Genomic DNA, 25,631 nt, shown 5'->3' on the forward strand with positions numbered 1-25,631 from the left:
TTGTCCTTATGATCGCGAAAAGTCATACCACTTTAGAAGGCTCAAGTTGTAGTGGGAGCTTGACCGATGCAAATGTTACTCGAGAAGAAGATGAAGGTAGATTCTCAGCATGCAAGCTGATGGGGAATGAGAAGGGAAAATCTCATGCATCTATAGAATTCGTCGATCTTCTATGAAGGAAGGAATTTCTTCCGAATTTGTTTCTACTATATATGGCAATTAAATAGTACTCAGGTTCTCAAGGAGAAGCACACCCGGAAAGGAACAGTGAAATAACCACTAGTTAAATCGAACTATCAATACAATGTGTCAACAACAGGATGGAGATATATATGCCATTGGATCAAAAAGGAATCCAGATCCACTTTGACATCTGAAAGAGGTATAAATCTAAAGAAATTTTGGATCATGGTTTCAAGAAAATCCTAGATACGAAAACCTTTTGAAGTTGAACACAACAGTTTAATATGGAAAGAGAATGTCCATCATGACATAAATATTGTCGCCCTACCGACCCCGAGACCAAGCCTCTAAATTCCTCTAGAGTGAGCTTCATCAAAGGGAAAAACAAAGTCAAGCCGACTACTGAAAGATCACACACAAACACCTGATGTCGATTGTCGAAAGAATGCATGTAAATCCTTAATTAATTTCTTCCTGATTTCCTTCATGTTAATTTAATATATAGAGATGTTAGTTTAGTTGTCAAGTCCCTTACATAAAATGAAAAATCATATTAAAATCCATCACGTCAATGAGTTTGTCACTAAATATATCACTGTACATAATAGCTTATTTAGAATTGGTCTTTAATTTTGTCACTAATTATGTTTCATCTATTATTTTATTTAATGTTTATTTTTATAAAATTAAAATACTCTTTTATACAATACTCTTTTTTATTAAACAATTCTTTTTATAAAATAAAAAATATATATTTTATTTAATTTTATTATAATCAATTTTAAATAAACATAAATATTTTAACTATCTACGTTCATATTTGATATGTCAAATGGATATTATCTATATTTTATATTTAATGTTATAATATAAAATTGCGATTATACTCTTAAGAAATTAAAATGCAAATATTAAATAATATATTTTAAAACAATGATAAAATTAAATTAAATATATATTTAGTTAATTTAAAATTTTAAAATAGGTATAAAAGTTCTAAGTGAAAATAATTAATACAAATATATAGAGATGAAACAAATTAATCTACTGTAATTATATATTATTTTAAAATTAAGTGAAAAAAATTTCAACTAAGTTTAAGTAATTTATTAATCTACTGTAATTATACACGGTAGATTAAATATATGATGAAACAAATTAACATGAAGAGTTTGTGGTGCAATAGTAATGTGTTTGACTTCTGATCAGAAGGTTGTGTGTTCAATGATAATGTGTTCAACACACATAGGCGCCAGATGCATGGGCGCCTCCTCTTGGAGGGCCATGCAGACGCCACACATACTGACGCCTCTTCATTTATTTTTTTGGGTGCGCCAACTGCCCCGACGCATCCTCACCAAAGCTGGTTATTTTGGTATTTTTTTTTAAAAAAATGGTTATTTTCGTATTTAATTTGAAAATGTTGGTTATTTTGAAAAAAATTTCCCAAATCACTCTCATTTTTCTAATCGAAATTCCAGACTTATCAAAAAACCTCCAAAGTTTTTATTAGACCCAGTTATATTAAATATACTTATTTACTAATTAATCAATTAGTAAAGAAAGAAATGTGATTTTAGTTATCGCATATCTTTTTAGATAAAAATAATAATAAAATGATATATTATAATTTTATTTTGTACAAACTATATTCAATATTTATCATATCAATTACTTAAGAATCTTACAAATAATTTATTTAAAAGAAGAACATTTTTTTATCAATAGTATATCTATTTAATATTTTCTAAATATAAATATAAATATATTTAAAAATCTTAATTATAATTTAGAAAAATGTTTATGACTTGTCAATTCTCTAACCACCGCATTCACACACTCATTTAAATATTTTGAATTCATAATTCATGAGATAACAACCGCATAAATAACGTTATGTTACAATACTCACATTTATTAATTGTTTTTTCACATTCCCTACAACCTTATCTCCCTTTTTCTCAAAATTCGCACACCTTAAGGAGCCACAACCCAAATCACTCCCTTTTTTATTACCAAAACTCTAGAGTTATCGAAACAACAGCTGGAATATGAGTTGTCGGAATAATTTATTAATCTTTTTTTAAACCCTCATTTATATTAAAAACATAATAGTCATTATATTAAATATATTTATTTACTAATTAATTAGTTGAAAAAATTTTAAATTTGACTATCAACATGTCTTTTTAAATAAAATATATTATAATTTTTTATACAAACTATATTATTTATATTATTGATCAATTACTTAAAAATTAAAAATCGGCACAATAATTTATTTAAAAGAGAATCTTTTTTATCAGTAATATCTATTTACTATCCCTATTTTTTAATTATATGTTGTTTTGGAAAAATATTTTCTATCATAATATAAATAGTTTTATAATACCAATAAACTATTAATATTATTCTTTTTATTATATCTTTAAATATTTATTATTCTCCTTGTTTTAATTTGTTATTTCATAATTGTTAGCTCTTTATTCAACGTTCCCTCTTCCCTTTCTCTCAAACTTGGCAAGGGAATCAGCATTTTTCGGACCGATATTCTAGAGTTACCGGAGCAACCGCCACAGTATGAGTATCTCCGGGCTGATTTCCGAGTTGAGAGACTCATTTCTTAAGAAAGATTTCGATAGAGTTGAAGAAGCCCTAATTGTTAGGGAAGCAAGGTTGAGGGCGGAAATTGAAGAAAAGAAGAGAGAAATACGGTTGTTGAATGAAGAAATTGATTTTCAAAGGATAGAAAAAATGTCGGTTGAATTGGAACTCAAGAGGGTGAAGGAACTTATAGACAGAGGAGACATTGCATGTGCTGTTGCTGAAAGGGGAAATGTTGGCGTTAGTGCTGCTTCAGGTGCGTTCATTCTATCTATTATGTTTACATTCTTAATCTTGCAATGTTACTTTTATACTTATTTGCATATGCTAAATGTTGCTTGCTGCGTGTATTTCAATTCGTCTCGTGTATGTTTGGTTCCATTTTGAATCAAAGGATAATTGATTCTAGAGACTTAAAATTGATTTTGAAATGCTTGCTGGTTGTGTTGACTAAAATAAAATTGGTTTTAGCTAAATTTTAGTGTAAAAGTCACATTTTTGATTCAAAAGCTACAAATCCTAACTTCTAACTAAACTAAATTCTGCGCTCCTATAACAGTATAGTGCCGCTATATCGACTATTTGACAACATTGTTAGGACAATACATTAGTACTTTGTCATGGAATGAATGCAGTGTCTATGCATTAGCTATGATTCTTGGAATTCAGATAAACTATGGAATGGATGCTAATTAACTATGTCATTATGGCACAATGAGCTCCTTGTTGGTTGAACAACTGTGGAAAAAAACTGGAGAGTATCTTGTTTTTTTCTAAATGAAATGGTTTCTGGCTGGCCTATGTAAGTTTCACAGGGACAACTACTAGGTTGTTTTGCCTCAGCTTGCAACCAACAATGACTCTAACATCCCTGAGTCATGCTTCCCCTACTAGTGAAAACCACCTAGATATCGCTTAGGAATGTGATCTCTGTGTGCCCACACAGGTTGCACAATAGATAGATATTGGATAACTTATGATTATTGTTGAACAAGAGAAAAATAGAAATTCACACCTTAAAATGTATGCTTACATTATATAGGGAGATTCTATCACATGCTTTAAATAATGAAATATATAATCACAACATTAATTACATTGTAACTATGGTATCTAATCAATGTATTATACTATTTATGTAAATATCAACAAAGGCATTAACAAAGAAAAATCTGTTAATTTACAATGCTAGAGTTCTCTGTCATTTAATTTAAAATGCTAGAGTTCTCTGTCATTTAATTTAAAATAAATAAATTTTTTACACTGCAAAACCAAACACATCTTTAATGTGAGGTTCAACATTTTGTTTTGGTGCTTTTATTTGTGATTTTTTTTACAATGCTGAGTTCTTGGTCATTTAATTCAAAAGCTACAAAATGTAACTTCATAGTTAAAATAAATTCTGGAGTCAAAATCAATTTTACTCGAAAGGAACTAACCATGTCAATTAACTTCACACCTTTTGAATGTTTTAAATGTGGAACCAAATTCTGCACTACAACAGAGGCTATCTGATAATATGTTATCCTAAATAACGTGTCCGTGCAGAAATAATGGTTTGTCCAAATTCTGCACTCCTATGAAATTAATGCAGTGCCTATGCCATAGCTATGATTCCTGGTATTCAGATAAATTGTGGAATTGATGGTAATTAATTAACCGAGTCATTATGGCACAATAAGCTCCTTGTTGGTTGAACAATTGTGGGGAAAAAGGGGGTTATATTTAGGTATAAACTTGTGTTGTCAAAGCTGGAGAGTATCTTGTCTTTTACTAACTGAAATAGTTTCTCCGTGGCCTCTGTAACTACCAGGTTGTGTTTACCTCAGCTTGCAACCAACAATGGCTCTAACATCCTCGAGTCATGCTTCCCCCTTCTAGTGACCACCTAGATATCACTTAGGAATATGAACTCCATGTGCCAATAACAGGTTGTACAATAGATATTGGATAAATTATGATAACTTGTTGAATGAGAGGAAAAATAGAAAGTTACATTGTAAAATGTATGTTTAAGTATAAATCTGTGTTGTACAAAACTCAAGCTATGTTGTTAAACTCGGATAACGGAATGGGAAACGGAAAAGAATGAGCCTTATATTTACTACTAACACACACATAATTGTTAAAAACTAAAATAAATTACTTAATATTAATGAAACATTCATAATTAGAAATAAAAACGGTAAGTTGGAAACAAAACATACTTTTAAATGTCAATTAAATTCAAAGAAACAAACACTTAATTAAAGCCTCTATAAAAGTTCAAGCATCAAGAAAATTCAAATCTTTATCATCACTTTCTCCACCACTAGATTTGTCTTCCTCTTTGGCCTTTTCATTCTCCTTATCCTCCTCAATATATTCTTGATCAAAGTCAAAATCTTCTACTAGGACCACTTCCTTTGATCTTGGTCTAGTTCTAGATGAGTGGCAGCAAGAAGAAGAGGAGCAGAGAGAGAGAGAGTGAGCGTGATAGGTGTGAAGCAAAGAGAGAGGTATGTGTTGTAGATTCAATCACTGCTGAGAGCTGTATTAGGGCTTTTCTAAATGCTAAAATATCCAAAATAGCCTTCTCAGCATTTTAAAATTAAGGGAAAAACCTGACACGACAGTCTCGGCCGTTCCAAGCTGCGTCACCACCATTCTGCGCCGTTTCCGTTACCGATTTCTCAGCTGTTCTGACCGCGTCGCCGAACTGTGCCGTTCTGGCACGGTCTGACACGTTTTTGACCAATGTGTTCCGCACCAAAATATCAGTCGTTCCGGCCATGTTTAACAACCTAGAGCTCAAGAGTATCTTGTCTTTTTCTAACTGAAATAGTTTCTCGCTGGCCTCTTACAGGGACAACTACTAGGTTCTTTTTGCCTCAGCTTGCAACAAACAATGGCTCTAACTACTAGGTTCTTGCCCCATGTAATCATTTTCTTAACAAGCCTGCATTACTGATAAAATTGTGATTATATATTTGTATCATAGTTACAATGTAATTATTGTTGTGATTATATATTGGATTATTTCAAGCATGTGATAGAATCTTTTTATATGATTTAAACATATATTTTACGGTGTTACTTTCTATTTTTCTCTCGTTTAACAAGTTATCATAAGTTTTTCAATATCTATTGTGCAATGTGTTATTGACACTTTTCAGTGTGCTAATAATAGGTTGCACAATTTATCGCACAAGAATGTGATCTCTTTGTGCCAATAACATGTTACACAATAGATATTGAAAAATTTATGATAACAGATTAAACGGGAGAAAAGTAGAAAGTCACACTGTAAAATATATGTTTAAATTATATAGGGAGATTCTATCACATGTTGAAATAATCCAATATATAATCACAACATTAATTGCATTGTAACTATGATATAAATATATGTTTAAATTATATATAGAGATTCTATCACATGTTTGAAATAATCTAATATATAATTACATTGTAATTATGATACAAATATATAATCACAATATTATCAGTAATGCACGGTTATTAAGAAAATACTTAGATGAGTTGTCTTAATGATGAAAAAATTAAGACATAGAAAAAATGTAAAAGGAGACATTTTTTTTTATGAGGAGGAGGGAATATATTGTAAGTATGATATCAAATCAACATAGTATAATGTAAATCAACCAGGAATACCAAGTATGTGGGCAGGAATATGACCTGCATTGTAAGAGTAATATTAAAGGCCCTTTGGATGTGCTTATGTTAAAAAATGGGAATTGAGAAGTATCTTTAAAGACAATACTTGCAAATAGGGGTGTTCAGTGTGTTGTTTGGATCAATTTCGAGATAACGATCCAATTAAATGTGTTTTAATTTAGATTAGTTTTTCAATATTTAAACTACAATTGTGAAAAAAATTCTATTAATATTAATATTATGGATAACATAAAGTAATAGGTTTGATGCAAAATATAATGATTAAAAATTATTAATTAAGAACCATAATGTTCGATTATGTTTAAATATAATAAAATAGATTAAATTAACCTAATTAGTAATATTAAAAAATTAACAACCAACTAATAATATAACTAGGGATTGATCCAACGGTGAAGGCTTGAGATCTAGGAATTATGTTTCTCTCTAGGTCTCAGATTCAAATCTTCTGGGTGTCAACAATTTCTGTTGGTTAGTCCATTAAGAGTTTTTCTGTGGTTTCAAATGGGCCCGCTAGTGGATGGTAGAATTGGTCCTTAGGATTAGTCGGTCATTGGACCGAATACGGAGTTTGAAAAAATGCATTATGTAATACTAACAAAAACAGTTCCAATATTTGGATCGATTTAATTTGGATCATGCTTCAAGAGATTGAAGCTATTGAAAGTCCACATAACACTTGCAATATTACAGACTTTTAGAATTATAGTTAGACAAAATTCAACTTTACAAAACCGATTTGTAAGGTGAGGATTGTCCTTAATAATAAACATATATTCAAATCATATATTATCGAATGTGAAAATTTTATAGGGGCTTGAGATAGGTTTTCCTACTAAAATAGTTACTAGAGTTCACAATGCAAAATTTAAAGGGGCTTGAGATAAAGCAAGTTCAAAATGTATGCTCAATCATGTCTTAAGCATGGGTAGAAACAAAAGTCTAAGATATTGTCCAATTTGTTTGGTCAATTCTTTATGTAGGGACTATGTTCATAAAAAGTATTGAGGGTTTTGACTATATCAAGATTGCGATGCAACTTTTATGCTCTTGCAACTTTTATCCTGTTGTCACCAGTCAAGATTAATTAGAGGCTTTATGTTGCCGATTCAGGCTCCATCGTCAAACAAGCCAAACTAGTCGCAGCAAGAAATTAGGTCGAAATTGTTAAGAAATGTGGTTAGGCATAACTCAATCCTATAAAACCGATTTTTAAACCGGGTTGTAGGGTAAGGATTGCCCCCACTTATAAGGACATGTTTAGGTCATATATTATCCGTTGTGGGACTCTTAACACACCCCTCACGCCCAAGATTGGACATCTGGAGCGTGAAAATGAAGTCTTAGTGGTTCGATGGCGGAAATCAGATAGCAGGTGGTCCACCGGATCTTAAACGAGGACATGTTCAGGTCATATATCGCCCGCTGCGGGACTCTTAATTTGCAAATTGTTCCATCACTAGGCAATACTTTAACAAATTCATTTCCAGCTATCTGAGATTAACAATATAGTTAGACTTTACTGCATTTCATTTCCCAAGTTTATTGAGGTATTTTGTTGGCTAGTCTTCTACCGTGTTGGACTAAGATATTGATTTTTTGCTAGCAGAAACCCTAATGGTGAGGGAAGCGACATTGAAGTCAGCAATAGAAGAGAAGGTTGGGGAAATAGAACAAAATGATCAATTCAAGAATTGGGGAAAGCTCAATTTTGAGATTGACGTACAAATAATTAGAGGTGAAAAGCGTGGAGAGGAGTTAAAGAAGGTTGGGGAGAATAGCAAGGTTGAGAAAGGTGTAGTGGGGCAAGAAAAACGCAAATTTGGGGTTCATGATGGGAATGCGTGCCCTTTTGGTGAACATGGCAAAAAAGATGGTCCAAATGCTTCTGGTATGAAGATTCTAACTGTTTTTTTCTTCTTAGACTATGTGTAGAGATGGTAATGAGCAGAGTTTGGGTAGGGTACTATAGTATCCATCCCCATACCCGTAATTTAAAAAAATCTCCGTACCCAAGCTCATATCCGCTTGGGCACCAATTTTAACACCCGTACCCGTGCCCTATGAGTATGTAAGTACCCATACCTGTATCCGTTACTCGTATTTCTATAAAAAAATAAATAGATCAATTATTAAATATCATATAATTTTATGTTTTTAAAAATATTAAATTTTTTTAAAGAATTTATTGTTGAAATAAACAAACATTTATATTAAATACGTAATAGTTTAATATTAATATACTTTTTAAAATTGATAGTCATACATTTTTATATAATAGTATAAATTAAAATATGCAAATATAAAAGAAAATACATAAATGTTGTGCGGGTATAGGGCGGGGTGGGTACCAAGGTGCCCTTACTCGCATCCGTACCCGTTTATTTTAGTGGGTAATTACCCCGAGTTCATGTCCGTATCCATTTTTGCGGGTTTTTACCCTATCCGTTTTAGGTAATTTTGCGGATGCCCATTGGGGATGAGTCAAATTATCATCCCTAACTATATGCGCATTCTTTATTGTTATTTGGTGAAATTTTTTGTTATGATACCCGTGTTTCCCCAAATTGGGATGTGATTATTACATTTTTTTTCCCGCTTTAATGTCGGAAAACATTGTCTTTTGCCACTAACATTGTTTGGTACATTAACTTCTACATTCTTCCACCTATGCCTTTTCAGTTTGGTAACAGAATGCCTTGTAGTTGACTGGTTATCCTCAACTCAAATCTTTTAAAATTTATTTAACTTATGTTTGATTCTATGGTGAAAAAAATTAATTTTGAGGAATTTGATTTTGTAATTGATTCTGCTAAGTGATTTATGTTTGGATAAATTTATGTAAAATTGAGTTGAAAAATAAATTTCAATGCAAAAATCACGTTTAAAGTCAAAATCTACACATTCTAGCTTCAAATAGAATCAATTTTGGAGGTAGAATCAATTCTACTTTAAAATAGTCAAATAATTCAAAATCATTCCAAAATCAATTCTACAGCTCTAGAATTGCTTTTGACTCTTCGAAAAACTAAATCAAACATACGCTTAGCCTATGTTTAATGTCTTTGGAATTGATTTTGAATGTGTAAACTTGATTTTAGCATGCTTGGTTGGTCTCAAATAGAATTGTAGTTTGAGTCAAAATGTGATTTTTATATCGAAATGTATCCAAACAAAAATCACTTTACATGTCATTTTAGTTAGAGGGTAAGTTTGTTTTAGCTTTAAAAAAATGGATTTTTTCTTTGTATTTTTGAAAATGGATTCTACAAAAATGTTTTTCAAAATATTATAAGTTTTTCTAAATTTGTTTTTTATAAATTAAAAGATTGAATTGTTCATTCTATAACATAAATATACATTATTGAAGATCAAAACATAGTCAAAATCACAATTTTTTGAAAAAATTGTATCTTAAAAATGATTTTTATGAAAAGCTATTTGAAATAGTTTCAAAATTAAGTGATTTTTTGAAAATTTGATATCCAAAAAAAGTTTCGATAAAATGATGAAATACCTAAAGTAACATTTTAAGAATAACTATTCAAACCAAATTTTCATTTGAAGCTCTTATGAAAAATTTCTTTGTAAATTTTTTTACACTAAAATATATAACACTATAAAAATCATTTTTAAAAAAAGTCAAAACAAACGGGCCCAAAATCAATTCTACATAATCAATTTTTGATTTATTCAAAATCAATTTTTGTCACCATAGAACCAAACACACCTTTAATGCAATTAGTAAATATAAGGTTGAACATTTTATTTCGGGGCTTTAGATTGTAGAAAGAATTTAGTTGATATACACTGACAGTGTAAAGACTTTTTACACTGTCAGTTAATCACAACCAGTAATATATTTGAAAGATTTGACTTTTATTTTAAATATTTAAAAAGTAATACAAACGGATGATTGTGATGTATTGACAGTGTAAATTACACTGACAGTGCATAATGGTTAATCTACTGCATCATGTGTTATTGCAAGGTAATGGTTTTGACCTAGTAGAAGAGTCTCTGGATGTCAAGGAAGCAACGATGACGGCAACAATTGAAGATAAAATGAAGGAAATTAGATTGCTGCATGAGAAGTTGGTCAAGAAAGAAAAATGTGCTACTGCAAAAGTCAAAGATGAAAAGGTCGATGTTATGGCCGAGAAGAAAAGTTTGGCCGATGAACCAAGCAAAAATGCCGGGCTAGGTGGTTCTTCAGGTATGGAGATTGTAAATGATTCTTTGCTAACTAATTGTATTCTCTTAGTGATCGCGTTTCCTAACATTATATGCATTCTTGAAAAAGCTATTTGAAGCAACGGGTTTTGAGATAAATGAAGGAAAATAGAGAAATACAAAATTTTGATATTAATCTAAGAAATATGCAAACTAGTCTTAGTGTTTTTAATAGGTCAAACTATTCTAGTGTTGTAAATAATTTTTATGAAAAATAGAAATAATTTTTTTTTGAATGTGCTTGAGTGAGGAAAACACTCGGCAACTATGATATTTATACACACTATATAATTAATTACATATTGTATTTACAAGGAGAAATAAATAATAGTCCAACTTCCTAAATGCATGAATCTAAATTTACATGAATCTAAGACTTAAATGCTCATTTTAGTGGGAAACATACAATGTATTTTTTCTATTTCCAACACTTCCCCTCAAACCGGTGAATAAGTATTCTCCATTCCCAATTTTGATACATTCAAAATTTGAGCTACTCAATCCTTTAGTGAGAGTATCTGCAAGTTGCCCTTGTGAGGACACAAATGGGGCGCAAATTAACCCACTATCAAGCTTCTCCTTGATGAAGTGTCTATCAACCTCAATATACTTAGTTCGATCATGTTGAACTGGATTATATGCTATATTGATAGCTGATTTATTATCACAATAGAGTTTCATATTTGATTTTCAAATATTCTAAAATAATTTTGAGCCAAAGTAATTCACAAATGCCTTATGCCATGACTCGAAATTCAGCTTCAGCACTAGAACGTGCTATTACATTTTGCTTCTTACTCCTCCACGTCACAAGATTTCCTCTGAGAAAGGTGTAGTACCCTGTAGTGGATCTTCTATCAACAACTGAACCTGCATAATCTGCATCATTATAGGTCTCAAGGGTTGTATTTCCATTTCTTTTGAAAAAAATTCCTCTTCTTGGAATTCCCTTGAGATACTGGAGGATTCTATGAACTGCTTGTAAATGGATTTCTTTAGGACACTGCATGAACTGACTAACCATACTTACAACATATGCAATATCGAGTCTAGTGTGGGACAAATAAATTAATCTCTCAACTAGATGTTGATACATTTTTTTATCTACTGCAACATCTTCTTATGTATTACCCAATTTAAGATTTGAATCCATAGGAATGCTCGCAGGTTTACAAGCTGTTTTTCATGTCTCTTTGAGTAAATCTATAATGTATTTTTGTTGAGATATAAAAATGCCTTTTTGGTAATGTGCCACCTCAATTCCCGAGTAATACTTCAGCTTTCCAACAGTTTTTATTTCAAACTCCTTAGCCAAACAATGACTCAAGATTTGTTGCTCCTTCCAATCATCTCCTGTCATTATAATGTCATCTACATATACTAACAAAACTGTTACTCCCCCTTGTGGTGAGTGTTTGATAACCAAGGTGTGATCCCTTTGACTTTGCTTGTATCCTAAAGATGTCATAACCTTAGTGAATCTTCCAAACCATGCTCGAGTTGATTGTTTTAGTCCATATAACGCCTTTTTCAACCTGCAAACTGTATTGTCAGACACATTATTTTCATACCTCGGTGGTACCTGCATATAAATCTCCTCTTCAAGTTTTCCATGTAAGAAGGCATTCTTCACATCAAATTGTTGTAATTCCCACCCATAATTGACAACAAGTGACAATTACTCTCACTGTATTCATCTTCGCAACCAGAGCAAATGTCTCTGAATAGTAAATTCCATAGGTTTGTGTAAATCCTTTGGCAAACAACCTGGCTTTATATCTTTCTATTGATCCATCAGCGTTATATTTTACTACATAAACCCATTTGCATCTAACTAGCCTCTTTCCTTCTGGTAAAGTCACTAACTCTCAAGTTCCATTCTTCTTCAATGCCTCAATCTCGATATTCATGGCTTGATTCCATTTTTCATCAGACAATGCCTAAGAAGCATTAGTAGGTATGGAAGTAGCGTTTAGGTTTGTAAGGAAGGCTCTATGGATAGGTGAGAATTTTTGAAAAGAAGATAGTTTGAAAGGGGATGTAAAGGTTGTTTGTTGCATTTTCTGGTACCTTTTCTAACAGCAATCGGAAGTTCTAGGTCATCATTTGTAATTTGGGTCATCACTTTATCTTGTAATTCAGAAGAATTAATTACCTCCTTTGAAGGAGTCAAGTCAGACTCTTGAACTTGTGTCCATTCAGGAATGACCTTTGACTTTCTTATGTAAACCAGATTCTTTCCATATCTTACATCCACTTCAGGTCCAAGTTCTGCGACTAGTGTATTTGATTGATTTGACTCAACTCCTACTTCTTCAATCTCAGACGGGTCTGGTACAAGTGTGTTTAACTCAAGACCAGAAAGATTGAGCCTATTTGACTCGAGACCAGAGAACGACCTCCCCCTAAAAATATTTTGGAACGTTTTGATGAAACAACAGTGCACGAGTTTGGTCTAATAGATGCCCATTTTTTCTTTCTCCAATTCCATTTTGTTGTGGTGATTTACATAAGAAGACTCATGAACAATTCCCTCTTTTTGACAGAAAGAAGTAAGAACATGATTGAAGTACTCTTTTCCATTATCAGACCTAAGCCTTTTGATGTTTACTCCAAATTGATTTTTAATCATGTAGAAGAACTTTGGGAAAACAGTACTGACGTCAGACTTGTTTTGGAGTAAAACACCCAAGTAACTCGGGTGCAATCGTTTATAAAAGTAACAAACCACCTAGCACCTGTTACATTTGGATTGGTAGAGGGACCCCAAACATCTGATGAATAAGATAAAAGGGGGAAAGACTTCTTTGTTGTTTAATGGAAAAGGTAAACACTTATGTTTAGCAATCTCGCACACATCATAATGAACACTTTCAACATCTACCTTATTGAATAAAGATGGAAACAAAACTTTAATGACTACAACCTAATCGACAATGAAAAAGAAAGATTTTTTCCTTTCTAGAGAGTACTGACTCTGACATAAATGAGTGGGACAAGTGGACTTTGGTACACTTACCTGAATCTTCAAGATAGTAAAGGCCATTCCTTTCTCTAGCACGTCCAATCGTCTTTCCTAACTCCTTATCCTGAAATGTACAACAATCATTATGAAAAGTCACACTATAGGCTAAATCGTTTGTAAGTTTTTGTATGGAGACTAGGTTCATGGATAGTTTTGGAACATGGAGGACCCTTTTTAGAGTTATAGAATGTTTATTTGAATATCACCAATGCCAGCTACAGTTACAAGAGTACCATCTGCAGTAGAATTTTTTTTATTACTAGGACAAGGGGACTATGTGGAGAATTGTTTCGAAGAGGGTGTCATGTGGTCTGTGGCTCCTGAATCTAATATCCAAAATAAGTAAGGTGTTTCTGAGACATGAAATCCAAATGAGAGTGAAAGCTTACTAGAATATGCCACATTGCAATTACCTGATGACTTTTTCATAATATTGGTCATAAAGAAAACAGAAGAAACCACCAGATATTTATGTATAAGATATCAAAGAAAACAAGATTCGAAAAAAAATCAACCCAAAACATGTAGGGACAGCGTCTGGTACTATACAGACGGCTGCTGAAAAATGTGCAGAGTTGTACTGACGGTGACAGAAAACTCTACGAACGGCTTTTGAAAAGTGTAGAGATAGCGACTGGGCAGACAACTACCGGAAGAAGTATGAAATTGTGCAAATGGAGGCCAGAAAGAACATACGGTGTTTAATTGGAAAAACTTGACAGTAAGTGTTTCTCAGTCAAGATTTAAGGGATCTGACAGTATAAAAATGCCCAGTTAGACTTCTAAATAATGATTAGCGGAAGTAGAGTCCCCTAGATAAGAGCTTTGATGCCATGTGAAAAATAGAAATAAGAAATTTTCTGAATGTGCTTGAGTGAGTAAAACACTCAGCAACTATGATATTTATACACACTATATAATTAATTACATATTATGTTTACAAGGAGAAATAAATAATAGTCCAACTTCCTAAATGCACGAGTCTAAATATACATGAACCTAAGACTTAAATGCTCATTTTAGTGGAAACATACAATGTATTTTTTCTATTTCCAACAGTTTTTTTTTTCTGTAATTGTTTTTAATAATATTATTATTATTATTATTATTATTATTATTATTATTATTATTATTATTATTATTATTATTATTATTATTATTATTATTATTATTATTATTATTATTATTATTATTATTATTATTATTATTATTATTATTATTATTATTATTATTATTATTATTATTATTATTATTATTATTATTATTATTATTATTATTATTATTATTATTATTATTATTATTATTATTATTATTATTATTATTATTATTATTATTATTATTATTATTATTATTATTATTATTATTATTATTATTATTATTATATTATTATTATTATTATTATTATTATTATTATTATTATTATTATTATTATTATTATTATTATTATTATTATTATTATTTATTATTATTATTATTATTATTATTATTATTATTATTATTATTATTATTAAATAGAATATTATGGTACAAGTTGATCCATGAAGTCGATTCCTCTTAATGGGATAAAACTTGGTTGTTGTTGTATTAGTACTATTTGCATTCAGACTTTAGTCTATTAGTCATGCCAATTAACTAGGTGTTTGTTTTCCTTATGGGTCTGAGATATACGTTCGTCTGGCGAAAAGCTATAACTAGCAATTTCTTTATTTTCACGTCAAAATTGCCTTGAATCACGAGAAAGTTGACATAAACGCCAAACTATACATACAATAAGTTATTGTTACTATTATTTGTTACTGTTATTAGGAGTATTTGAATTCAGACTTTTAGTCTATTACTATTAGAGTAAATGACACATTATTTATACCCTGTATCTGAATTGCATATAATTAGCAAATCGGAGTTACAATTAGTAAAGAGATTAGTTAGTTAGAATTATGTAGAAGGTTGTTATAACCCTGTGTTGAGTTGTAACTAAGTCTGTAACTAACTCCGTTCAGTCACAACTACATATAAATATCATCAAGCTAGAATTCGCAAGTTGATCAAATCATCATCTTCACTAGATTTCTAATATGGTTTAATGAGCCTACGATCCATATCCATGGTTTAAACTTTGAAACAGAACAATCTTCCACACTGAAAGATGGATATACAATGTTGAATATCTTCGAAACCTTTTCTCAATGCATCAACATTAAGCTTGATGATTCAAATTTTCTAACAGTACCCATTAAGATAAAGAAGCGCAAATGCTGAGTTGGCAAGTTGATTAACACATGAGTTGGTTAGAGAGAGTGGAGAAGTTACACATGAAGGAGAGTATATGAGGTGTGTTAAAGGAAAATAGGGGGCATTCAGAGTCGTTTGTATTAGAACCTTAGGGTTGGGCAAAGAGAAGATTTCATCTTCCTTTCCTTTTTCAGTCAATAATATAATTTCATTTTCTCTTCTAGTTTTGGGTTTCTAACATTTTCTCTCTTGAAAACAAAAGTTGAAGGAATCATATAAATTCCTAAGCTTCATTGCTATCTTGCAAATCCCGTTATTCTTCCAAGATACCTCACTATTGAGGATTGAGCCTCTGAACCTCTGACACTGAAGATCCTGCCTATTTGACGTGGGAGCAAGAAGATTCGTTGTAGTTCACGTGGCTTTTCACAATTTTCTCGGATGTAGTCCTCCCTCGTGTTGTTCTCGGATTTCGCAGATCAACGTAAAGTCACATCAATTGCGTTATGAACTCAAATACGTTTTGAAAGGAGATTGATATCTATCTAGCAATTTCTAGGTTGAATTCAACAACTTGCTAATGTGCTGGAATCAATGTTTAAAAACTCGTGAGTTTACACAGAATCGGTAGAAGATTGAAAAATCGTAGCTCGAGGATCATAGCACGGGTTATATATGATTTTACTATTAGTAGAGGATTTTACACAGAATTGGTAGAAGATTGAAGGGTGTGTTTGTCATAATTATGATTAGGGGAAATAGATTGAAGAACTGAGGGAACAAATTTGGTGGTGTTTTCTTATTGTTGTATAACTTAACCTTGTTTTTGAAAGTGTAGAGAATGAGACGAATATAAATTGATTGACAGCCATGTTTATGCATATTTTGTAAAATTTAGGTACTCTAGAATCAGTTCCTGCAATCATTCCTTTTGGTGGTTTATTTATTTATGTTCCTTATCATTCCATTTCCCAAGCTCACTTCAACTATTTATAAAAACTATGCAAAGAATACACTCTTTTATTGGTACACTAAATTTATGTGGGGCTGCATGATTGGGTGAAATCCATTTGAAAGTGAGTGATGAAGATGAGCGTAATACAAGCAACATTGAATAGAAAAGAGATTAATTCATGTGTTATTGCAGGTAATTGGTGGACAAATTCTTCAAGAGTAGTTTCAAAAAACTTTACAACAAAATTGGCCGAACCTGCTGGAGTTCTCAAAAGAGATTTTGCTTCGTCTGCTGGGTATGTTTCAAATGTCTTGGATGGCTTAGATACTGATAGTTCCTCATCTAGCTCTAGTTCATCTTCTGGCGAGTTTGATATCTCCTCTTTCACATCCCTTAAGAGAACTAAGCTGAGCTAAGGTAAATAGACAGGAAACCATACTTGGCATATAAACATTTTGTTGTATGGACAGCAGAAAAATGATGGGAGAAAACAAAGGAGAAGATTAGATAGAAAGACGAAGGATAAACAAAATTGTTGTATTTTAGGGTAAACTTGGTTGTAAATTATCAATGCCCGTAATATGCCAGCGGATTCATGAGGAGACAAGTTCTCCAAGTGCTCAGTTTTCCCACTAGATGTCAATTCCTTTGGATTTTCAGATTGATCTTTGAAGTTGTAGCCTAATGTTTTGATTTATGTGGGGAACACAATAGAATGAATACCGGTTTAAGAGGAGTTTGATTTGTATGCACTGATAATGTAAATTCATCCCATCCATTTTGCATCTTTTAAGAGAGGCAAGTGCAGAGTGCAATCCACAGATGAATTTATAGAATATACTTCTATACTTTTCTGCAGAGCTATATATTTGTTATTTATCTCTATGATGCATATATAAAGATTGTCAAAATAAAAAACTGCATTAATTAGAAAGAAGACATATTCATTACAATTTTCCAAATTTACTCATTAAAATGTAAACCTCCTTCCTCAATTAGTCCTGCAGTAGTGTCAATGAAAAAAAAGTACTTGAAACATAAATCGCAAGTTCAAAAAATAATATAATACAATACAACATCCTTTTTCACCTTGGTTAAATAGTTGCTTCATCTGGTAACCAGTACTTTACTTTTCTAAGCAACTCTACCAAGACAACAATCCAATTGTCTTTGACCGGTGAATGGATCGTCTAACTTTGACGTGGGAACTGCACCCTAACTTTGGCTTATTATTAACCGTCTGATACATCTGTTCTCACTGCCACTCTACAATAAACTTAACTTACAGTAATTCAAACAAATGCTCTCTCTTTTATAACAAATAAGCTTCAGTAATACTTACAAAACATATATAATTCTTAAATTTTGTACCCTTCTTTCAAACTTATAACTTCTAGTCTATTTAATATCTGTCCAGTTTCAGCTCTCAAGTTCCAAAACCAGTGTTTGATCTCCTTGTGTATTCTGCAACTAGTTGAGCAAGAGATGAAGATTTGTCCTTAAGCAACTTCTTTGGTGAATCATATTCCTCTATAAGACCTGTAGGATCAGTTTGAAGAAAAATCATGCTCACAATTATGAGTAAAAGAACAAATAGTAACAAATAAAGAATGGACAAAAACTGGTTCTTACCTTCACTGAGAAACAGAACCATGTCGCTATCAAGGATTGAAGTTATTCTATGAGCAATGGTAATGACTGTGCAATCAGAGAAATGTTGCTTAACTGTCTGCTGAATAATATTATCTGTTGCTGTATCAACTGATGCCGTAGCTTCATCTAGCACTAATATCTTGCTTTTCTTAAGTAAAACTCGGCCGAGGCAAACCAACTGTCTTTGACCCATGCTCCAGTTTTCTCCATTCTCAGTAACTGCAGATCTCATCATGGATGATGCTAAGTGATACATTGCATAAAGTTTGCTTCTAACACTTACTATAAACTTCCTTTGTTCCATATTAATTTTTTTTTCCACAAGGATTAATATAAGTAATAAATAGGTTAATGCGTAAAATAGTTTTACTAATTTATCCTTATTAGTCATTAGAATATAACCATTTTGAGAAGTCGAACCTGTTGAGTCGAGCTTTTCTTCTTTCTTCCTCACTTCATCTCCTAGTTGGCACATATCTAAAGCCTAAAACATTTCATAAGATATATTAATTTGTAAAGCTTGCAGTAAAGGGATCGGTTATTTCTTGAATTCTAGCAATGCCAATTTACCTCCCAAATTTGTTCATCTGTGTATTCTTCCAGTGGGTCGAGGTTGCTTCTTACTGTCCCTTCAAACATTGTTGGATCCTGAGGAATTATGCTTAGTCTGGACCTTAAATCATGAATTCCAATCAATGAGATGTTGATGTTATCTATCAATATTTGTCCCGCGACAGGTTCAACAAGTCTGAAAAGTGCTTGCACAAGTGTTGATTTTCCACTTCCAGTTCTTCCAACAATGCCAGTTTTTGCTCCAGCGGTGAAAGTGCATTTTAGTCCACGTAAAACAAGAGGCAAGTGAGGAGCATACTGAACCTGTACAATGCTTTATTTAAAGATAGCTGAAAACTAAAGTACCTTGAGACACTTGAGACTTGTTTGGATAAACAACTAAATTAAGTGTTTATACAATAAGCGCTTATCATATAAGTGCTTCTGTATAAGCTATTTCTATACTAAAAGATAAAATAAAGTCAAACTGTAGCTTTTGAAAATAAGCTGAAAACAGTTTATAAAATGTTAGAAGTTGTTTCTATAAGCTCTCTCAAATAGCCTTTCAAGTGCTTATGCCAATGCATAAATTTATTTAAGTCAACCCAAACAAGTCATTGTAAGTAAATATATAAACCATATGTGACATTGGTATACTCCAACCATTTAAATTTTTTAGAAGAATGCTAAGGTTGTTCATCCAACCATTGCATAAGAACTATATAACATCCATTGGATGTGTCAAATCTCATAAAATGCAAGAGTTTATAACCTAATGATTTCTCTTTTTCATGTGATTTACAAGTGTATATGATGTTAATCTTGACATATCTCAATGACATGTTAAATAATTTTAGATTAACGCAAAATTTTACAAATATGAGTTATATGACGGTAACTTTCAATCTGTCAATAGGTTTTGAAATCATATGTAAATTGTTATTGAACGGTGTAGTACCTGTAAATCCTGGATATGAACCTCTCCGAATGATGGCCAAGAATGATCTGGTTGATTGTCTTTTATTACAAGAGATGCTTCACTTGGGATGGAGGTGTACTGAAGTATTCTTTCTACAGATATAATTTTGTTCTCCAAATTGCAAAGAAACCAAATTAAATTAGTTTGTATAGCATTTAGATTAATCCCATATGTCACAGCCAATCCCGCAATACCTGGAAAGGAATGAAGTTTTATGCCTATGTCATGATTCACGGTGAGCATGCGTGTCTAGTAAATGCATGTAAATAGAAATTGAAATACTCACTAGGATCAGCAATTGAACTTGGAAAAGATACCAAGAAAACCAAGCAGAAAGCAAACATAGTAGAGGATAAAAGATCCAATCTGAAATTCAACCATTCCATTGCACTAGCACTGTATAATTTAGGTTGGGAATATTTGTCTATCAATTGTATATTCAATTCAGTAAATCTTGATTCTTGCTCAAAACTTCTTATGGTTGTTGATCCGGATATCGTTTCAGAAAAATGTTGTATAACTGGCGCTTGGCATACACCAGTTAATCGTGCTAATTCTCGTGCTGATGCTGAGTAGTATCGCTGCATAGAGAAGCATTATATTTTCTGTCACTTTTTCCCACTAGTATAACATTATTTATTTGCACACCTAACTATTCCACTAACAATGGTACTTTGGTAAATGAAAACAGTTTTATCATAAAAGTTAGTACACTCGATGATTTCCTTAGAAAAATGTACTGAACTTTGAAAATATGAGACGGAGTAAGTACCTGGTACCAAATGCAAGCTGCCATGACAGGAATCAATACTATGAACACCTGCCATGCCGCTTGAGACATCACAGCTATACTTCCCAATAGCTGAACCATATTGTAGGTGAAACCCCAGGCTAGATTTGAAATGTTCATATCTACTGTACTTTGGTCTGACGAAGCCTAAAAAAAGGGGGTCAAGTTGAAATTTAGATAAGCAATTACATTCAATATGGTCATTTCGAAAAAACAGAGAAAAAGAATTATAGAGAAATCAAACTGTAAAAAATAATGCACTGAGCCATCATGTTATCCGGATCGCCTGTAATAAGAATACCATGAAGTTTCACGGAGACGGCTCATTTTATACATTCAATAAATGAGATTTGAACAATCTCGGCCATTGATTTAAATTAGACGGTCAAGATCAGTAACTGCATAGTATTTAATGCAGCTAATCTGTTTCCACAAGGATGACATAAACAACTAGTTTTTTCAAAATAAACCAATGAAAAATTATTGACATGTTATGGCATACTCTATTAAGAATTCTTCCACTTGGGGTTGAATCAAAAAATGACATCGGCGCTCGAATGAAGCTCAAATGCATTTGATTGAAGAGCATGGTGGCGGTCTTGTATCCAGCTATTGCGGCAAGAACTGCTCTGCCAAGGGTGCCAAAGGAACTTCCAATAGCCAAAGAAACATAGACAACCATCAGAGTAAGGTTTCCAATAACAGGTTCTTCAGTTGCTGAAACAGGAGTTGCCAAAGCCATCCAATAATTGCTTGCAATTTGTAAAACCACAGTGAGTATCTGTGACAGCAATAGGAAAGGTACAAGAGCTCCTCCATAAGCTGTTGTTATGTATTTCCAAAACACTTTAAACCCAACACTACCCTTTTCACGTTCTTCGTCTTGAACAAGTTGGCCTTTCGGCACAATTGTTTCATCTAACTTGCCGTTTCGATCATCTACATTTTCTATTTCTTGCTCAAGTTCAAAATCACTTAATGAACCTGTGTCTTCTCCGGTTATACTCGATATTTTAAATGTAGGCCTTCTCTCTAAGGACTTAACTGAAGACAACGCTGCTCTGTGTGCTCCTACAAGTTCCATAAAATCAGTTCCTGACGTAAGAATGTCATTGTACTTTCCCGATTGAGTTATCCTTCCTTCTTTCATGACCTAAATGAATTGTAAATAAGAATAATATGCAGAAAACGGTAAGCTATAATGTTTGAAACTTGAATTATGAAGCATGATGAAATATATAAATCACTCACAAGTATCAGATCAGCGTCAGGTAAGAACTCTACTTGATGTGTTATGTATATCACAGTTTTTGTTTTTAAAAGGCCAAGCAAACACTCCTGAAACATTACAGTAGTAGTAAATGTACAGTTACATAACCTCTCAAATCAAAAGCATAATCAAACTGGTGAATTCTGTTTGAAGATTGAAGTATATCATATATCACAGGAATAAGAACAATCCAAATCCTTGATATTATTACTGTATATGTTATAACAGCAACCCCGGCTCAAAAGAAAACAGATACAAAGAACACATGATATTTGAGCACCTAGTTCAGCCAATGGTGCCTGTTTCTTTGACAGAAGAGCAGCTGCAGCACCTTTCTATTATTCAAGCTTAGGGTTTACAACTCGTGTTTAAATACTACAGTCTGGTTTATAAGATTACCTTTGAACCGCTCAAGCTACCTCTCTATTTATGAGAAAAACTACGTGCAAAATATGCTATTAGAATTTATAGAGATCAGAAACATGAAGTTCCAAGAAATTTAGCATTCTCAAATTACTTATTCATCAAAAAGACAACAAGAGAATGCACTGAAAACAGTAGAGTTAAGAAAATAGTACCTTAAAGATATGGGATCCTGTATGAGCATCAACAGCACTAAAGGGATCATCGAGAAGATATATATCGGCATCTTGGTAAAGCGCACGCGCTATTTGTACTCTTTGCTTCTGTCCACCACTCAAATTAATTCCCTTCTCTCCAATAATAGTCTGATCACCAAATGGTAAAACCTCTAGGTCTTTCTTCAACGAACATGCTTCTAGCACCTTCTCATACTTTTCCCTATCCATCTCTTTCCCAAACAGTATGTTCTCTTCTATCTTTCCACTCTGTATCCATGGTGATTGAGCAACATAAGCCTTTGTTCCACACACCTTCAAGTTACCAGATATCTTTGGTATTTCACCTATTATACAAGAAACTAAACTCGACTTGCCTGATCCAACAGTACCACAAACAGCAACCCTCATACCATGACAAACTCTAAGGTTTATGTTTTTCAAAGTTGTATTGCCAGAAGATAAATCCCAAGAGAAATTTCCATTTACTATTTCAATTGCTATATCAGAACTACCTCGTGGAAGCTTCTCCACTACATCAGTCTGCAAATCATCTAGACGAAGAAAAGTTACAATCCTATCAAGGGAAACTTTGGTTTGTGCAATCATTGAAATTGTGTCAGGAAGACCATAGATAGGCATTTGAAGAATCCGGAATGTTGCAAGAGCGGATAAGATCTTTCCTGATTCAAGTGGAATTCCTAGAAGAACACAAGCACCGAAAGTGACCACGGCAATAAACGTCGGTGCGTTAAAGAAGAGAAATCTAACAATTGCATTACCAATAAGAAATTTTTTTAGCCATGTCTCCTCTAACTTCCTAAGCTGAATAATCTTTGATAAGAACTTCATCTCCCAGGCTTGCAGTTTAAGAATCCTCATGTTCATTAGAATCTCAGTCGTCGCCTTCATTCTTTTATCCTTGAACTCCATTAACTTAGCTTGGGACCTCTCTTGCAGTGAAGTCACAGGAAGGTTTAGCAACATCACAACAACAGTTGCAGCAAAAGCAGCTACTGAAGCAACCCCGACACTTCTTTGAAGAATAAACAAAGCCAAAGAAATTTGTAGAACAGACATCCATATATCATGCATATACCAACAAAACTCGCCTATCCTTTGAGCATCAACATTCATTAAGTTGATGATTTCACCGCTGCTATGTTCCTCTTTTGATTGACATGAAAGTGTCAAACCTTTAGCATAGATCATTGACACCAACATTGCTTGCATCCTAACACCAACCTGTTGGAACTTAAACATCCAGTGCCTTTGCGAAAGACACTCAACAAGCTTTGCCGCAATAAACGCCGTAGCCAAAACATAGCCTTCATTTTTAACCTTGTTTTCATCATTGAGATATTGAACAAGGTTTTCAATAAGGTAGGGTCCTACATAAGTAGCACATACGTACAAGAATGCAAATAAGCCAGACATTAGAATCCCTTTCCATGTCGATAAGAACAGCACCTTGACAAGCTTAATAGGGGTCACCATCGTAACATTACCACACTCCAGCTCAAGGTTTTTTGTAAAAGTTGAAAAAGATCCACAGGCAGTGTCATTGGCAGAAAGAAGTGGAAGGTCTTGATGGTTTAAAGTCTTTTTACTCCCTAATGTTATTAGCGGACTCATCCATGAGAAAGTAAGAATGCTGAAAAACCCAGCCTTTGAATAACTTGTTAAAATTTCATTTTCTTCAGAACTGTTGTTGCTTACACCGTTCAAAAGGGACTCTTGAAGAGCATGTTTAGTCATATTGTTAACAGAACTTCCAATATAACAAAGAAAGAAACCTGTAATATAGGAATCAAGCAAACTGTTTTGACTATACTGACATGTTATAGAGCAAGCAATATGTTATTGTGTACATCAAAACATGCTATTCATAATTAATGGATTACAAAGCCAGAAACAAAATGACAAGCATAGACCAATTATCAAATTTTAAAGCAACATGGGAAACTCAGTTCAGTTGGCCTCTGAAACATTTCAGTAAACACATCGAAAGCAACAAATTTAGTAGTAAAATACAAAAATTGAGTGGGAAAGATTCACCTGTGTTCAAACAACACTAAGCCATGAACATGTGAAAATGGAGAAAAGCATGTTCCAAAGTGAATGAATGAATGAATGATAGAAGAGTAAGAGTAAAGGTTAAAAACGAAACGAGTTGGAGAGTAATGGTTGACTTGTTGACTTTACTCTACACCGAGAGTTTTGGTTCAATGCGTCACATCGTTAATGATGTTGATTTCAACGCTGTACTTTTGTCACATAGTTCATGTGCGTCACATCTTACTTACACTATAAGTAGTTTTTAATTTTTGTTTAAGTGTAGAATTTTTTTATAGTTTTTAATTTTCCTTCTGTCCCACGCAATACTTCTAAGATGGACACATGTAGAAAAGTTAGTTCTAAAAATGTGACTTTTAATTTTTAATTCTCACCCAGTCACACAATACCACTGTTCAAATTTTTTCTATTCTTATAATAAGTGGGAATACTTTTTATGGTGTCTCCCACTACTTTGAAAATTCAAAAATATCATTAAATGTTAGGAGTGACAATTGGATCCATTATAACAAAATCCATCCAATCCATCCATCAAAAAATTCATCCAATCCATCATCTACATAAAAATTAAGTTAATGGATTGAATTAAATCCATTCATTTATAAACATGGATTATCCAATCCATCCAACCCATTTTAATGATCCAATGAATTTTTTTATCTAATTTTAAAAAAATAAATTTTTTTAAATATCAATTTTTTTTTTGAAAAATAAAAAATAAAATTTCTTTTTTCGAAAAAAAACAATTTTTTTCAAAAATTAATTTTTTTTAAAAAAAAAATTACCAAAATTTGATTTTATTTTTGAATTTTTTTTTACGAAT

At 32.4% G+C, this 25,631-nt stretch overlaps 2 protein-coding genes across 2 annotated transcripts; one reads left to right on the plus strand and one right to left on the minus strand.

Annotated features, from left to right (window-relative positions):
- The first annotated feature begins 2,651 nt into the window (after positions 1–2,651).
- On the plus strand, positions 2,652–17,746 carry LOC127084770 (uncharacterized). Its single transcript, XM_051025275.1, has 4 exons — positions 2,652–3,043; positions 8,075–8,356; positions 10,457–10,681; positions 17,103–17,746. Exons 1-4 carry the CDS (start codon positions 2,764–2,766, stop codon positions 17,324–17,326), a joined length of 1,011 nt encoding a protein of 336 aa, XP_050881232.1. The 5' UTR covers positions 2,652–2,763; the 3' UTR covers positions 17,327–17,746.
- Positions 17,747–17,917: 171 nt separating this feature from the next.
- LOC127084769 (ABC transporter C family member 3) lies at positions 17,918–24,964 on the minus strand. Its single transcript, XM_051025272.1, has 11 exons — positions 24,791–24,964; positions 22,733–24,528; positions 22,136–22,222; positions 21,387–22,037; positions 20,867–21,031; positions 20,381–20,675; positions 20,074–20,288; positions 19,134–19,439; positions 18,984–19,047; positions 18,543–18,782; positions 17,918–18,449 (listed from the first exon to the last, which is right to left on the minus strand). The coding sequence occupies exons 2-11, from the start codon at positions 24,488–24,490 to the stop codon at positions 18,337–18,339; spliced, it is 3,894 nt and encodes a 1,297-aa protein (XP_050881229.1). The 5' UTR covers positions 24,491–24,528; positions 24,791–24,964; the 3' UTR covers positions 17,918–18,336.
- Positions 24,965–25,631: the final 667 nt, after the last annotated feature.

Source organism: Lathyrus oleraceus, chromosome 5 (genome assembly GCF_024323335.1).
Source record: "Lathyrus oleraceus cultivar Zhongwan6 chromosome 5, CAAS_Psat_ZW6_1.0, whole genome shotgun sequence".
NCBI classification, from domain to species: domain Eukaryota; kingdom Viridiplantae; phylum Streptophyta; class Magnoliopsida; order Fabales; family Fabaceae; genus Lathyrus; species Lathyrus oleraceus.